Below are 18,774 nucleotides of genomic sequence, written 5' to 3'. Positions count from 1 at the left end.
ATATGTTAATTTAGATTCAATGCAAAGTAAATGATATATTTTCAGAAGAAAATATATTTGAAAATTAATTATTTTATTAATTTATTTCTAAACACAGTACTAACACCTTTTACGAATTACTATAACAATGAAGGATACATGACTGAACTTTATTTTGATGTGGGTTTGTTTTAACAGAGGATAATCTGTTAAGGTAATGCGTATAAAACGGTTCTCTTTGATCTTTGATGTTCCTTTTACCGAGATCCTGGAAAAACAAATAAATAAAATAACGATAAAATGTATTGTTTCTAATCTCCGGCTTTCAAAGGACAGTTTGCGTATCTTGTAGCGAATTACTGGATAAATGTTTAAGTTTGCGTAAGGATAAGTTTATGTTTGCAACTTGTGCAGTAGAGGGTGGACTCATGGCAAAACAGAAGCTGGCCTTTTCGAATTCTTTCTTTAAATTTAAAGATCATAGTGTTATTTCTGCAATGAAAACTGTTTATTTTCCTCTTTTAGTGATTTTTGAGTATATTTATAGAGAGATTAATGAAAATATAATAAATAAAATTAAATTTGACAAGCGCCACCAAAAGTACAAATTTCAGATATACGAAATAGTTTTAAATAAGCGATCCAAACTTTCGTGAATTGAATATTCAAATTTACGTGCTGCCAATAGCGCCAGTTGTAAAATGGAGGGAATCTTGATTCTAATGAAATGTCCCTGACCATTCTCGAATGTTTCAAACAGCCATTAGAGCAATTTCTTACAGTACATTCTTGGTGAATCATCAGAAAAGTTAAGACAAGCGAATAGCGACCAAGGCCATAAGTAAAACTAGAATTCATGAATGACACAAAAACCTTTCCAAACATGCAACCGTAGAGTTTGTAGTTGCTGTTCATTTTTGGAAGAAATCTTGACAGAATGTATCCGCAGCAATTAATATTTCTAATAAGTTTCTTTGGCTCTATGCCAAGCTCCATCATGGTTATAAAATAAACATTAACTTATATTCCAATAATAATATTTAAAAAAAATAACAGTCAACATCAGAGTAGAGAATAAGAAAGTAAAGTCTGATAATCCTAACGGATTATTACTCTCCCATTATTACTCTCCCTTTTTTAGTATAATGTTGACCATCATGTTTTTAGAAACTTTTTTTTTTTTGATGTGATTTTGTATTAACATTGAAATTTGTAAAGAAAGGTCACACTCTAGACAAAGTGTTTTATCAACATCTTTTAAGGTGGTTGCGAGCGATTGGAAGTGCCACGAAAAAAAAAAAGACCCCCGAAGAAATGAAACAACTTGACGAGTTTCTCCACCATAACAATGCACGTGCTCACTCCATCTTTTCGTGCACATGTTTGTTAACAATATCCAAGAGTAAAGCTCTCCTACTCTCCTTGCTTTCGCATATTTTTGAAATTGTTACATAAAAAATCAATTTAAATGCTTGGTTTTAACTACGTAGAAGGAATACAAGGGGATCCATACATGTATTGAATTATGTCACACAATCGGAGTTTCAGTACTATATTCAGTCATGAGCATTGGGTAGTTTCTGTTCATAACAGTGGATGAACCTACTCTGAATGAGATCACAGAACAGATCGTATACTACGAGGAAAGACTGATTAGTTGCGTATGTAAGAACACAAAGCTAGTTTGTTTAAACTGGTGGCATTAAATTTTTTTTTAGAAATACTGGGTATTTGCAGTCGACCCAAGATCTCTGTATTATTTTTAATACACGATGATTTAAAAAAAATAACGAAGTTTTTTGATAGCCGTTCCCGTCCTCCTTCAGTTTTCTAGTAGAAGCCAGTAACAACTTCGAGGCTTAACCAGTGATGATAAATTGCTTCGTGAGCCAGTAACAAAGACCGAAGCCATCCCTGATTAATGTCGACTGATGGCCCCAACACCTTGAAATTGTGTTTCGTTCCACTTGACCTTGAATCAGATGTTTGACTACTGGTAATAGGTGTAGAGACGTGATCACCACGCGCGAAATGCTTTAGTGGATGAATACGTTGCATGTGGGTGCATTAAAAGCTGCATAATAGTTTGGCTGTCACAGTAGTTGATGTTTTCCCAGCCGTCTGGATCGCTTTTAGAGGAAATTCGAGAGGAAAGTAAATCATTGCCAGTCATAAAAAAGGCTGAAGGCCAACTTACAATTATTCCACCCACGCGATGGTGTGTCATGAGTTTAAAACCTTCGGCAAGACGAGTTTTGTAAAAATACATTCAAATGAAAACATCCTCCTGGATAGCCGGATAATCGCTCTCAATCCACACGACTTCTCAAACTCATCGCAGGCATTACGCATCAACTAATCCTAGTAAAGAAATATTTAAAGGCTGCTTACTTCCCTTTTAATGTGATATTTGAATATAGATTTCCCTCCCCCCACGATATTCGTCTGAAATCAGTTGTGATATTATGCCATGTTTATGTCATTAATTAAAATTGTAAATTAAAATGAAGTAATTTTAAATAGCTTCATGTGAATCAATTTGGCATATTTTTGATTAAAAACTACTGCCATCATATGACTATTGTAATGAATGCATGCACAAAATGAGGCTCCTCGCTCAGTCGGTTTACGTTAAGGGCCTCAAATACTATGTATTATTATTACTATTATTACATGGACAAAGTGGTTACGTTAAATTTTTCATAAGGATTAAGAATTATTTATTTATTTATTTATTTATTTTTGTGGTTGGATGACAAATAATAAAAATAGGAAACTCCAATTTCTTATCCCCCCCCCCCTAAAAAGGAAAATCGACCAGAAGAACCCACGCAGTTGGCTTGTGTGTAATTCAAAACAACCAATCAACTAACCAACATTTCTTTTTTTTTACTTCTTTGTTTTCGTATGTCAGAATGATGTGCACCTACCTTTAAAGTTTGCAGTTCCATAACATACGAGAAATATATATACAAATATGTAAATATGTGTGCAAAACTTTCCATGTATCAAAACGTTGTAGATCACCTGATAGAGTGTTGTGTCCCAATTTATGATTTTTATTCTATCTAGTTACTTCCCCTTTATCTATGTTCAACTATTATCTACGCACGAGATATCACCAAAATTTTTACTAATACTTAAGTTAATTCTCCCCTTAGTATCCCTAATATTTTATTATGCTGCGCCTTTTGGGACATTTAGTTTAAGATCTTATATACAAAAACAAGGAGAAAGAACTAAAATATGTCTGAAAGTGAAACTATGTTGTAGTCGTGACACTTTATCTCGTTTCTTAACACATTAATTTCCCGCGTGATTAGGTTCGTAATTTTTCAAGTGGTGCATTGAACAGCAATTTCAGACAACTGTTTTATCATTGGACAAAAGGTTTATTAAATTCCTTAACATGGTACAATTCAAATTTTAGTTATTACTCAATTCAATTCTATACTAAATATTTACAAACTGACATTAGCTTAACAGAAATAATTAATCTATGATCCTATAATAGGTATTACGATCATGCCGCCATACACATTCAACACATAACTTCATATGACGTGGACATATAAGATTAATTCACACTATTTAACTATCCAAACTTAAGTAGATTAACTAAACCTTTTACTGCACTAACACACAACTATGACATTTAAACTTTCTTATACAATATATTAGACATGCAAAATTCTCAGGACACTTAATTGCTCATATAATATTAACATTAGTAAGCTTACTTTCATTATATTCTGTCATATACAAAAGTCCTAGTATTGTTTTCTTGGTCACTTCAACAGTTCAGTATTAGAATAATGATAACTATTACAGACGAATCTTAGTTAACACGAGATATATTTTACAGTACCTTTCTTCCTTGAATTTTCCATATGGACCTCTACCTTTCTCTGATCGAACTATCTTGGTATAACCTCTCCGATAATCTGTTTCTCCTACGTTCCTTTTGGAACTGAACTATGCTTACGCGGTCTTAACCTCTCGTAACTTAGGACACACTTTGAATCATCTATATAACGGCTGTACAACTCGCGACGTGGACATCGATTTCTTTACTTCTTTCCCTTTCTCGTAGTTGACACTGGAGTTGAAACACAAAGAATATGATTTCTTTTCTTTGACTATATGGCATTCCTCACTTCTTACATAGGAAGTACGGAATCGAAATCCCACTCACTTTCGTTTCCGTGTTGTGACGATGGAGATATAACCCCTATCTCGCCACTCAGGAAAACACCGTGAAATCCATACGAAAGAGCTCGCGAAGGACTCTCCTGAACAGAACCAAAACCAAAAACCAAAAAGAGTCCCTCCTCGGGGGGTGGGGGTTCTATACCCTTTTATGCCCTCTCTTCTAGCGGCACCTTCTTTAACTTCTTTTCTCCGCCCCCCCTTCCCTTTTTGACTTGACTTTACCGACCAATTAGGGTGGCGTTTTTCTGCCAAACGTCATTTGATCGGCGATCCTGTAACAATTTCTCAATCAGGGAATTGACCCTAAGTGATTGTCTGTTGTTTTTCTTGTGCTAGCCTCTAACTTAATCCCCTTTCAAAATTTCTCTATGAATTCACTTAATATTTTAATCTCTAGCCTCTCACATACCATCTCTTATGACTAATCCTTTTCTGTCTTATTTAGTTAAATTTTCTCATTTATACCATATTACAACATTAATATATTCTTTCTTTTTTGTTAGTTAGTTTAACAAACACCTTTATATTTTATATATTTTATTGGATGCAAGAATATTTCTTTTTCTTTTAAATAATTCATCTATTATCTTTTTTTGCAGGGTTTTTAATTTATTTATTCTTCATGTTACACCATGATAGCTGAGAATTCTACATTCTTAAGATATCAGGTGTAACAACAGTATATAAACAGAAAGCGCTACAACTTTCCCATATTCTGAAGACGTTATTAATTTTTTTTATTTTTCAAAGGGTTTTATTTTCGCCCCTTAAATTAATTTCTTCGTCCTTATTGAATTCTTTTTATCATATATTTTATTTATCAAATATATATGATAAATTTTATTAAAAATTTATCATATATATTTTTAAATTCTTATTCTCTTTTAAATTTGTTTTTCTGACACATCAAGTTGGAACGTACCTTTTATTTCCGACTCATTAAGTGGAGACACTGCATAGAGTAAAGCATTGCTTATCACATCATAACTAAAAGCCACAGAAAGTAGCTACATGACCACAGTTCAGAGATACTATAAGTTATTATGTATGCTTATATTACAGAAGCAGATTTTAGTTTTGGTGATTCGAGTAAAAATAGTTTTGGACCGACTTATGATTATATTGATTCTTATGTATATCCTTTTCTTGAGTAATTCTTCCTAAAGGACCCATTTCACTTTGACTTTTTTTTTAGTTTCATTATAAAAATAATTGAATGAAGTGAAAAAAAAAAACGAAAAAAAGGAGGAAATGGCCCGATTCGCAATAAAAGGCCTCATTTATGTGCTCTGTAGATTTTGTTTGTAAACAAAAGAATTCCAGTGTGGTTAACGACACCACCGGTATTCTCTCCTAGACTGCTCTTAACAATTGTCATCCTCACCCCCCCCCCTTTCCCGCTACGTATTGAACGTGCTACACTGATAACCACGAGTGTCATGGTTGTTCTAGCTGCTGACCTCATTACAGCGGCAGGATTCATAAAAGGATAGTAAAGTTCATAAGTAGAATTATCAAAGTCACTAGAACGTGATACACCTACTCTGTATTTACTATATATTACGATGTCTTTGGGTTATTAACCCTTTTCTCCATTCGTCTTACACGGCATCAAAATATCGTGTAAGTTAAAGTAAGATTTTCTCGAGAAATTTGTTTTTAATATTTGTAATTAATCTGAATCAATATACATTTGTTTGCATTTTGAGTTTTTTTTTTTTTCTTTCTTGTAGGGGACTGCATTGATGTTGGAGAGTCGGTAGCTGACTTTCTTGAAGATCTCTTTCATCGCTATGGAGACCATTGCCATCAGTACATATCCGAAATGGGTAAGTACTTGGATGTTATCGATGCAAGTAACCATAACCACAACTCAGAAAAAAATAGACCATAGAACTCACTCTATTTTAGAAAATAATAATATAATTATTGTTACGGAACACAACATGGGTACAGTTTGACTTACACTCACCCGCGAAGTCTTCAAAATTCATTGGTAGTCAGGAGCTTAACTATCAATGACGATTAAGGGTGAAGGGAATGCCTGATTTCAAATAAGGCGGTTTGCTAAAAGAGTTCCCTTTTATCTCCCTGAGGAATAAATAAGCGATAGAGAAGCTATTTTCATTTTTATTATAGTCAATACAGTAAAATTGTAAATACATTTATATTTTGAAATTTCGAACTTTCAAAACCTCGGTAGTAGCATGAGGAGAAACAACCTTCTTCGTTATTCCTGTACTTGAAAGATGAGAACTCATTCGCCAGATTCCGCACATTATTCCTGTATTAATAATTCAATTCATTAAGCAGGTTATTTAAAACATCAGCTCTATCAACATTATAGTGCCCAAGAAGATAAACATTACGAAGCTGATTTTCAGTTTCTATATATGAACTATTAAATGGTGTATGAAACTATTAACAAGTACAGTATGCTTTCAATGATATTTTTGCGATTATTCATTGATATGTTATTCATTTATTTAGTATTTAATTAAAAAAACTATGCACTAAAATATTTAAATATAGAATTTGGGTTTCGCAAAGATTGTCAGAACAGCACGTTTCCATTTTGTGTTGAGATAAAGAAGCGATCTGTGTATTTCTTTAGCATGGTAACTTACGACATAATTTATCAGAGTGAATATCCCAGCAAAAAATACAGATTATCTGATTAAGTGATATGTACTAATATACAGTAAAACTCACTATAGTTAGAAAGTTGTTATATTTGTAAAACAATAAAATTCAATATCATTCGAATTATGCTTGCTTTCTCTACTCCATTAGACAAAATAATATAAAGTATACTGTAAATGAAGTATAAAAACATTTAGCAGCTGAAATATATAAAAAGAAGAATGAGGTTATCCGTGTTTATAATAATAAATAAGAAAACATAAATAAGTAAAAATAAATAAGTTTACTTATTTATTTTTACTTATTTATTAAAATTTATTAAAATTTATTAAAAACTTATTTATTAAAATTTATTAAAAATAAATAAGTAAACTTATTTATTTTTAATAAATAAATAAGTAAATAAATAAATATTTAATAATCGAAATAAGTAAACAAATATATAAATAAAATTAAAAAAATAAGTAAGCAGTTAAATAATAATAATAGTTTTTTTTTTTTAATTTATTTATTGCGAGAAACCGGGTTAGTATATGATAAAAGCGATAGGTCCAGCATTAAGTTGCTATAGATTTCTGAAATCTGTCATTTATAAGTATGATGCAAAATATATCTTAAAAATGAATAAATAGTTAATTTCATAGGATTGTATGCTGTGGATGCATATCTATAAATCTCAAGTAACTGCGTTGTCCTCTTTTTTGTACACATACGAGTATTTCCTTCTGTAGTTTTATTTACAACAGATGATTGTAATTCTTCGCTCTGTTGTACCTCACATGCTCCTCTACAAGAAAACAACCTACACATTTACTAGTAATATCACTTTCTTGTTACAAATTACTTTCAAATATAAATGAAGGAATATTTACGTACTACACATTTAGTTTGCTTCGAAGGAAAAAGTGTAATTACAGTGATTTGAAAACGTATGTTTGGAAGTGTTCTGCTTCACATAAAAACTTAACTACGACAATTCTGAAGTTCGTTTTATAAACTGGTTAAGATTTTATGCATCACATATTTCAGATAGCATATTCTTTGTTGACCAAAGTTTTTACTTGCTTGGAAACCATATCAACTTTAAAAACACATATTTCTTACACGTTATTATGAATGCTTTAAGTATTAGCTCGCATTTTGAACAATAGGTTACGTAACTTACACGTTATGCAGTACCTGGCATGTCATTAAGGTCATTTTTTTCCCCGTAATTCACAGACAATAGGAACTTTGTACAATCTTTCCGTAAATGATCAACACGTGAATATTTGCTAGGCATGATTTTTTACGTACGAAAATTGTAAAGATCCTTCTTAAATCAAAGTTAATAAAACAGTAACTCAAGCAGTAAGTTCATGACGAAAACAAGTTCCAATTTTGGGAATGGAAACTGACGCAATTAACCTCGATTGTGAAACATGTTTGTGTCCATAACAACTTAAACGAATAACACGATAAAAACGAATCATTTGAAATAACTTTGATAGTCTCCTTCATATTTTAAGAATATCACTGATATTATCTTGCATTCCTATTCTTCCTATTCTGCGCAACGATAATTTACATTGAATTTTTTTTAAATAACATTTTCAGATAGTGAATTTTTGTTACATTTTAACGGAGCTGGAAAAAAAAACTGCTCTATTTTTATACATTGAAGTTGTACCGATTTATTTTTGTCATTCGGTCGATTTTTTTTTTAGAAAAAAGAATTGAAATATTTATTACTTTTTCAAATTATATTAAATTAAATATTTAAGTTTATTACTATATAGTTTTAGATAGTACACTAAATTTATTGATATTTGTCTATACACCTTTTTATTTATTAATATATTTCTTGATAACATGATAACAAATGTCAGTGATTACGTTACGGAATCGAGAAAGTAGAAAAAAGTCCTTTTCAGGACTTCCAGGGTAACAATTAGCAATGCTGAACCGAGGAAGTAAACTGAGGTTCGGCTGTTGCTGTTATCCTGGGTGTGAGATTTTGAGTTCGCTCCCTTAGGGTTTTTGCCTTAAGGGAGCACATTGAGTCTCCGGGGAAGGTGTTCTCCGGCAGGGCCCGCTGAGGGGTTCTTGTCGGTGAATTATTTTCCTCGGAATTTGAGCGGTTCTGCTCAGGAGTCGGGGAGCCCGTTGGGGTGCTTGAACGGGGCGGCCGACACTGAGTGGAACCAACGCTGAGATATGGACGGTCTTTCGCCCACTATGGAGTGGCCTAGAGATCGTCCGATTTTTTGAGATTTTACCCTTTACTTACTAATCAGGACTTCCAGGGTAACAATTAGCAATGCTGAACCGAGGAAGTAAACTGAGGTTCGGCTGTTGCTGTTATCCTGGGTGTGAGTTTTTGAGTTACCTCCCTTAGGGTTTTTGCCTTAAGGGAGCACCTTGAGTCTCTGGGGGGGTGGGGGGGGGGGGGGGTGGGGGGGGGGGGGGGTGGGGGGGGGGGGGGGTGGGGGGGGGGGGGGGTGGGGGGGGGGGGGGGTGGGGGGGGGGGGGGGTGGGGGGGGGGGGGGGTGGGGGGGGGGGGGGGTGGGGGGGGGGGGGGGTGGGGGGGGGGGGGGGTGGGGGGGGGGGGGGGTGGGGGGGGGGGGGGGTGGGGGGGGGGGGGGGTGGGGGGGGGGGGGGGTGGGGGGGGGGGGGGGTGGGGGGGGGGGGGGGTGGGGGGGGGGGGGGGTGGGGGGGGGGGGGGGTGGGGGGGGGGGGGGGTGGGGGGGGGGGGGGGTGGGGGGGGGGGGGGGTGGGGGGGGGGGGGGGTGGGGGGGGGGGGGGGTGGGGGGGGGGGGGGGTGGGGGGGGGGGGGGGTGGGGGGGGGGGGGGGTGGGGGGGGGGGGGGGTGGGGGGGGGGGGGGGTGGGGGGGGGGGGGGGTGGGGGGGGGGGGGGGTGGGGGGGGGGGACGTTTTTCAAAGTAAACCGTACAGAAATTTGAAAAGCAACTCTAGCTCATAGCTGTTCCTTCCAGCTGTGATGAAACTTTCCTCTGTTTGTGAAATAGTCAAAATGTATAACAAAATCCATAAGTTCTGACAATATTGGCGAAAAAAAAAGATTCTTAATTAATTAAGAATGTTCTGTCATTTAATTCCTTGCTCTCTGATAATGCTAGAGTTACAAATATGCTTATATTTCTCTACTTACACCAACTAAAATCTTCAAAAGATACCTTGAATAATTTGCAAATTTACAGGACCTACAATGAAGAAGTGTACCATTCATAAACGCCAACTACCGTCTGATATAGTAGTTGGTTTAATACTTTTATTGCCAAGCTGAAAATTGGAATTTCGTGTGGTGGCCAAATTTTTTTTATTTTTTTATTTAGTTAGCGACGTCAACGCGATAACGCGTGATCGGCCGTTTGGTGAGAACTCGCATCGCGCGATATCGCGTGATTGGCAATGAACATGTTAAGTAATATAATTGTCACTAATGTTCATGTTTCTTTACTGACACTAGAGAACTATTAGCTGTAAAGGTTTACTCAACTTAGAGTTATTTGCATGAAATATGTTTTATATCATTAAAAGAATGTTAGATCAATATATGGAAGCTTAAAATATAGTGGCTTATAAGGATATGTGTGTGTGTGTGTGTGTGTGTGTGTGTGTGTGACCACAAACCGGATGAAAAAGTTAACGGAACAGGCATTTGATGCCTGTTCCGTCAATGCCGGAATCAGGCAAAAGATCAAGAAGCAACCAAGATCTAGGAGGCTATGCTGGTAGTATTGCCTTAGAAGATTTTGACAAAATGCTCGATTTGACAACATTGGAGACTTGACAAACAAGAGATTAAGCCAGAAGAAAACTCATTGGAAGCCAGTAACAATGCAAATTTAATTATGTAGGACTATCGTACTATTCTTCACAATCCCTGAGGATACACATCAATAATTCCATGATGATAAATTTTACAGCACACAAAAGACGTCCTGATGTACAAGTGGGAATGATGTTTCAAAGCAGTAAGCAAGCTAATCACATCAAATTCCCCTACATCTACCCTCAAGGGATGCACAGAACACTCGTAATAGTAATATCACATGACCCAGCCTACCATCACTACCATCACTAACTTCCTATCAAAATTCCCCGTTCAAATTAGTTGCCACGACTCCAGTGCTATCACATCTTATATCTTTCCTCCAAGTAAATTCTAACTGCATCAGAAGTGCCTTGGAAAGGCTGAAATATAAGAACTAACTAACTTGGAGAGTCCTCATCAATAACATATTAATTTTGAGGATTGTTGACACTAGTTGGTAAGCATATGTTTAAAATCAAATGAGCACCTTTAGTATAAAGGTAGTGTTGAAAGTGATCAACTTTAACCAATGAACGAACAATCATGGCATATGCATATTTAGGAGGAAGATAATGTATATAACATAACTCTCTCTCTTTCTCTCTCTCTCTCTCTCTCGCGTGCGCGCGCGCACACACACACTTTGTTTCCTTTAACTGTTGATTGATATTCATTCAAGGTCTTCATATCAACAATTTCTTCCAAATTAATCTGTTAATGTCAGCGATCCAATAATCCATCATCCCATTTCAAGTTCAACCCATCTATACCGCCAACTTATTATGCCATATTTGGTACGAACCAAAAAAAAGACAAAGGATACTTCTGATCTAAAAATCTAATTTATATAATTTATACATAAAAATCTTATTTTATATTTTAAAAAGTGTAGTAGTTTTATGATATGCAAGATATTTAGTGAATAAATAACAATTTACCTATACACCTTTTATTTATTAATATAATTCTTAATGACATTTAATTTTTTTTATTTTTAGCTACGTTTGTATATATATAGCATGTACATGTAAAAATAAATTTTTATTGAATAACTTGGATACAATTTGGATATATATTAGTGGCTTTTGTTATTGTTATATACCTGACCCCTCATGTAGAATTACAATATAATAAATAATAATAACAACATCCACATCCACACGCAGCATACTGAACTTATAGCTGGCCAACTTTCAATTTCAATTTTGTTTTATTTCATTTTGAAAACAGCTGAAATATTTGAAGCGTGAAACACAACTTCATGTTTGATTTAACTAATACATAATCAAAGATGAATTAAGGATTCGTCTTTGTTTAGAAACAAACATTAAATAATACAAAAATAAGCTATATTATTTAAAAATGTTGCAACCAGTTTTAACGAGTTTAGAAATAGTTAAACTCAGAAAATTAGTATGGTTTATGAAAGTAATATTTCCAATATTGACTAATACTTATTCACTTTATTATGTACGAAATTAAATAGGGATTGGCAAAACTGAATTCGAATGGACAGAACTTATTAGATATTGGTCAATAGAAGGACAATTATACACCATCATCATGAGTCCTTCGGTGTTGTTATGGGAACTTTGGATTGAGTTACCGTTGTCCAGAAATTTGATGGGTGCTAGAAAAGCATTCAAGGGCGATTAATCAAAAAGTAATCAGAGGATTGGCTGAAAGCAGACAACGTGCCGAAACTGATTAGTTAGAATTTAGAAAACGGAAAGCATGCTTTTGTTAAGGAGGATATGAATTAATGGAATTATCATTTAGTTTGACTAGTTTTTTTCCAGCAAGTTCTCAGAAATTCACATAAAATATGAATTTCTGAAGACCTTCCAAATTTCTTTTAATCATATTTCCCACGCGCATTGTTGCCAGATTACGAAGATAAAAACATTTATGAGTGAATGATTACTTTAAGGTTGTAAAGAAAAAATGTTTGTCTTTTGTGATGAAAGTATTCCTGTACTATGGCACACACAGTACGATTGTCCGTTTCTGTTATGTAGAAGTACATATTTTTATTTAATTCATCTCTACGAAAGGCTGACATTCTATTCTACATTAATAACGGGTGGTTGATTAGTTTTAATTCCTTAATTAATTTATATAGTCCGAGAATACTATTCTGAAATTTTTAAGATATTTCAGGCCACCACTAACGTGGGTGGTTCTCACAGCTGGCACGTAAATTATCTATTACCTCAAGACATTCATAAGTGTCCATTCGCACGTCGGAAGAATTTGAAGCAACAGCCTGTTGGTATCTAAGCAATCGGCTAAATACGCCTGCAAAGCATATAAGCATAGATAAATGTCACCCCTGTTAGTTTTATTTATTTTTTTTAAATATATCATTACCACACAGCTAAAGATTGCAAAATCTATAGTGCATAAATATTATATATAGGTCAAGGATTAATAAAAAAAACAAACTTTGGATGTAAAAGCACGGCAGAGTTTTTTCAAATAAGAAATTGAAAAGTCATCAATAAAGCTAAAGATAAGATTCGGAATTCAGTGAGAGGATGTTATTGAGTTACACAAAGATGATAAGATATTTCTTCGGCTCTTTAGTAGGGAAGATGGATTCGGTTGTTCTTCTTCTTCCTGGTTTGTCTGTTTCGTAAATCAAGTAAACTCAAGTTTCCTGGAGAAAGAATCCTGTCACCCCCCCCCCCATATAGGTTCTTCGCGTCGTATACGATTCGAACCAAATCTTTCTAACCAAACGACATGCTCCATACACAGAGTGAGTACGGAGAATGTCTTTGTAGGGATTTCAATCTTCAAATTTCCCTACTTGTGGAGCGGCTCCATTAATAGGGAATTCTGAAAACCGGAATCAGTCCCCTATGACACACAGTGAGTGGCAGTATAGGAAACTGGTCATCTACTTGCCAGAAGTGGAAGGAAATCCGTAGAATTAAAAATAAATAAATAAATAAGATGCGATGTTTTGAAATACCAAGAGCGAAAACTTGGGTTTTCTCTGAACCATTAGTTGGGAAATATCCGTTAGATGGCACTCTTTCCAGATAATGAGGTTACCTCATTTCCGCCATGTTTAAAACGAATGAGATGAGAGCAGTGGAATGAAAAATCAGTGTTGTTGGGTACAGCCTAGAAATCGAGTGACTTTTTTGTCGAAAAATTAAAAATTAATAAAATTATTATTTAAATTTTTAAATTCACACATACACACACACACGTTTACAGTGAAAAATTAGTTTAACCATTTTTGACTGCACGGTATTCTACTAAATGGAATGGATGGAAACTAAGATGAGCGTATAAAATGATTCCTTGCGTTATTATAGGGAAAAAAAAATGTTTGTAATGGTTATTTATACTATACTATACTATACTATACTATACTATTACACAATATATCAAAGTTAATTACGTATATTTCCATATATGCAAGAAATATAAAAAAAAAATAATGAAATAAAATTTAGAAAAATAAAATACCAGAAGAATTTTTTTTTCTGAGGTAAATTGAAAAGCACTTTCTCTCCAGGCATTAGCAAAGCAGAGAGAGAGAGAAAGAGAGACGACCTTTTTGTGGGTCGCAGACATAAGAGTGTTAAAAACAAAGGAATTTGTACCAACATCGTTTTATTGTTGTTGTTGTTGTGATTGTTATTATCGAAATAAGGTTCATTTTATATGGACTACGTGGTTTAACTAACGCTATTATTTGTATCTGGTCAGTTGCAGGGTATTGCTATAGTGTTTCCATAATAACTTACGCTAAGCGAACGAGTTTCGCTAGCTGACAGACAATTGAAGTGTGTTATTTATAACGAACATTTATCGCTTTATACGAGCGGTTTTGAAATTGTGTCCTGGCTTCATTTCTTATTTAAGGACTCTTTATTACACAAATTATTGTGAGTTCAATTTCAGAGTGCACTATTTAAGTGTGTAGGACTTAATTAAAATGAATTTCTTTTCACCGACGTTTCTACCATATGGTTACACGTACTTGAGGTTAAGTAGTTCAACCTTCTTGTACGTAAATGGGACATAACCTGTCACTGAACAATGAGGTCCACTCTGTTTTCTTTTCAAATAGTACTTAAAGCTGATCGCCTTTGTTACGTACAAAAATGTTTGTTTCAATGTGGAAACCCAACACGTACTTTGCCTTGTATTAACAGTGCTTGAATTTTGAACTCGGCAAGAAGGTTAGCTTGTTACAGCAAGCCTGGTTAGCACTGTCTCAGATCGACGTAACAATTTTTTTTTTTTAAATAAAATACGAAGAAAGAACTAGAACACTTAAAATATTAGATACCTTGGGGAGAAAAATGGCAATTTTGTCTAAATGTCATTTGAAAAGCTCTGTTTTTTTTTGGGGGGGGGGGGTGAATACATTTTGACAGATAATTTTTCAAATAAAATTATACCGTCTTTTTAATTCTATAGCAATGTTGAGGAGTCGTTCTGTGGGAATATACAAACTATTTCGCATAATTTCAAACTTTATTTTATAAATTACATATTATAATCTTCTTCTTCTCTCTATCTCTCTTGTTCTCTTCCTTCCAACTTGTTCTGTCCAGTAGATGGAAAAACGGATTGATTATCCTCCAGGCTTTGTGATTTTCATTTACATTTTAGAGCCTCTGTAACTCAGTTAGTACTGACGATACACTATGATTCCTATGCACACTACGAGATACCTTTATAAGGTCTTTTAACTGAAGGTCAGTTAACCAGATGTGGATTTTTCCCTTCCGAAACCTGTTTATTTATTTATTATCCCGCCAAAATCTGGGTTTAAGTCGTATTTCACTAGCTGGTATCTTTTGATCCACGACAGGTACATTCATTGTCCCATTGTGTACATTCTAATGAGAACTGTCATATTTACATTTTCTTCTTTTTTTTTTTAATGCTGCGCTCTATACATAGCTTATTTTGTATGAGTTTGAGATTTTTTAATTATTTAATTAAATTGATTTTGATTAATTTATGTTTCCCTCTGTTTTTAGATCTTCAGAGATTGCATGGGGACCTACAGAAATCAAAGCAGTCTACCTCGAAGGATCATGATCACCATCATGAACATGGAAACTCAAAGGACCATTCCCATCATGATCATAATGGCGATCACGACCGTGATCACAAAGGTCATGACCTCGAAGGCCACGACCACGATCACTGCAGCGATTCCTTGGACCATCAAAAATCTCCAGAAGAAAATCATTCCGACATTCACGATGAAGATCACAGAGGTCATTCGCACGACGATAATGATCATCATCACCACCATCACGAGACTCACGAAGACAGCCGTAACGACTCCGAACACAATGTGACCGAAGATGACGAATCGGAAAATCACCATCATCATCATCATCACCACCCTCACTCTCAACCTCACACCCATTCGGCGATTAGCAAACGAAGTGCCGAATCCGAGCTCACAACGACATCAACTACCGAAAGACGGACGACAGTACGTAGCACGACAACTCTTGGGTTCATAAACGAAGGAAGCAACACACATCCCTCGGTGGATCGTGATGACGGAAGTGAAACTAAACACCAACATACCAGTCTGGCTAGCAAGGTAAGTTTGCCATCTGTAAGCGTGCGTGTCTACGTTCATAGGTGAAACGAGGTTCATATCGCACACATGAACAATCACGTGCTAGCAAAGTTCCCGCAATTTGCAACCGCCTAGGTCTAATTATTTTCCGTCGTCATGACACTCAAGTTACTGCACGACTTATTCGTGGGATGACAAAGTCCAGCTAGGATTCTTCCGACAGTTTGCGTTATTCGCGTTTCCCGTTGCACCCCCCTCCCCCTGTTTCTTAACGCTTGCACTAATCAGGAAAGGCAACATTCGTCTAAAGATCACGTCTTTCGTTCTTCTGTCGTCAGAAAGCGTTCCTCTTTCGGACTCAAAGGTTGTTGCAGTAAATCACTCGGACGTATCTTTAACAACAGCAAATCTTTTACCGAAAAGAGAATTTAAGAAATCGAACAGTTGATTTTGAAATTCCGATCTATAGAAACCAGAGCTGCTTAATAAACTGAGCTTAAATGAAGAAATAATATTCTGAATGGGCCGAATTTTCCGAACTGTTTCGAAAAAAAGAAAAAACATTCTAAATGACAGCCAAAAGCTAACAGACAACCAGTTGTGAACAGAATAAGTTTTCGTTGAGATGGTTAGGAAATGTAACAGAGTAAATAAGCTGTGAATAAGTATACACATGCCCAAATATAAGTAGAGTCAACTAAACCTAGTAAACTAAAACTAAAACTGGGGTGGTGAACTAAACCTAGTTCACCACCCCAGTTATAGATGATTACTCTGTAGATGAGTAATCTACAGAGTAATCATCCGACTACAGATGTTAGTCTCGGACTGGTTGGCTTCCTCTGGTGCTCCAGTTTTCGCCCTTTTAAACATAAAATCGACCTCGAAACCAGTTGATAGGGTGCTAGATGTTCTGTAACTTAGATATCAAGTAGGACTTTGCGTAATCATAAAAAATGGGTTTTCAGTGCCATTCTTGTAAATTAGTAGTATCAATTGAAATTACAAAATGCAGTAAGCCTATTTAATTTTACTTTTTATATGAATTTCACCCACAGAAGGCTATAAATACAGCTAAAGTATATTAGCATTAGAACTTTACTTCGGGAATTTAATAAGATTACAATAAACAAACATGAATATCATCAAGGGATTCGTATCTACGAGGATGGTCTGAAATGTTCTCGACCTCGACCATAGATGGCAACACTATCGGCAAGAGTTTTTTTTCAGAGTTGGTATATCTGTCATTAGCATCCGTGTGAAATTACAAGTCATTCTACCAAGTAGTTTGTTTTATACAGCTGTCGGAAGCAAAAGCGTTGTCTGTATTCCTTGAAATGGATAAAATTGAGTATCGTGCTGTTATAAAATTCTTTGTAAAAGAAGGTTTAACGCCAAAAGAAATTCATTCGAAGTTCATAAAAGTTTATGGGCACTCTTCTCCTTCGTTTTCGACAATTAAGAAATGGGCTGCCGAGTTTAAACGTGGTGCCGTACCAGCCTTGAAGATGATCTACGTGAAGGACATCCAAAAAGTGCAACAACACCAGAAATTATTGATTAAGTGCACGATGTGGTATTGGATGACCGGCGAGTCAAAGTGCGTGAAATTGCTGAGATTATAGGCATTTCAAAAGAACATGTAGGATATATTTTGCATGAAGAATTGCATATGAAAAAGCTTTGCGCAAGATAGGTTCCGCACTTGCTCACAGCAGATCAAAAAGGCACTCGCATGAAAATCTCTGAACAGTGCTTTGAGCATTTTAACAAGAACAAAATTGATTTTGTGTGTCAATTTATTATTATGGATGAGACTTGGAATCACCATTACACACCAGAATCCAATCGGCAATCAAAACAGTGAACAGAATCCGGTTGTTCATCGCTAAAGAAGACAATTAAGAAATGGGCTGATCGAAATAATACTCCCCGCATTATTCCGATCTTTTAACAAGACTAGACGAAAAAATTCGTGAGAAAAGACCCGGTTTGCAGAAGTAAAAAAAAAATGCATCTTTCATCAGGACAATCCACCTGTCCACAAAAGTGTTTTGGCAATGGGAAAATTAAGGGATTTGCACTATGAATTGTTGGAACATCCACCCTATTCCCCAGATTTGGCTCCCTCTGTGTAATAGGGTGGATGTTCTAACAATTCTACAGCTGCCGTCACCTCTTCGAATCAAGAGGTGATTGCAGCTGTGGAGGGTTATTTTGCAGATCTTACTGAGAACCACTACAGGGTCGGGATAATGGCGCTGGAGCATCGCTGGAATAAATGTGTTAGTCTTAAGGGAGACTTTGTTGAAAAATAAAAATAATTTTGAAATTATAAATGCGTTTTTCCATTGTTAGGCCGAGAACTTTTCAGACCACCCTCATACAGTCTGTTCCCTCAATCAAACCGGCTGTTAAATACCAAATTTTCATCAAGCTAAGCAGAAATTATTAAAAATTATTATTATTATCATTTCCCAATGAAAAAACGGAATTATAATGGGGTAAAAAATCATCAAACATTCTCGAACCTAAGACTGGTTGAATA

The 18,774-nt window shown here is 35.5% G+C and overlaps 1 protein-coding gene across 1 annotated transcript in view; it reads left to right on the top strand.

The window, feature by feature from the left end:
• The window catches only part of LOC150109372 (uncharacterized), a 72,739-nt gene that overhangs the window by 38,521 nt on the left and 15,444 nt on the right, over positions 1-18,774 (top strand). Inside the window, exons 4-5 of the mRNA XM_090402229.1 lie at positions 5,925-6,020; positions 15,664-16,244. Coding sequence (XP_090258355.1) covers positions 5,925-6,020; positions 15,664-16,244 — 677 coding nt within the window. The remainder of the gene's footprint in view (positions 1-5,924; positions 6,021-15,663; positions 16,245-18,774) is intronic.

Source organism: Typopeltis vanoorti, chromosome 2, assembly GCF_054136105.1.
Source record: "Typopeltis vanoorti isolate ZY-2024b chromosome 2, IOZ_Tvanoo_1.0, whole genome shotgun sequence".
NCBI lineage: Eukaryota > Metazoa > Arthropoda > Arachnida > Uropygi > Thelyphonidae > Typopeltis > Typopeltis vanoorti.
Note: the sequence above shows the minus strand (reverse complement) of the source record. Positions and strands in the feature narration are given on the sequence as shown.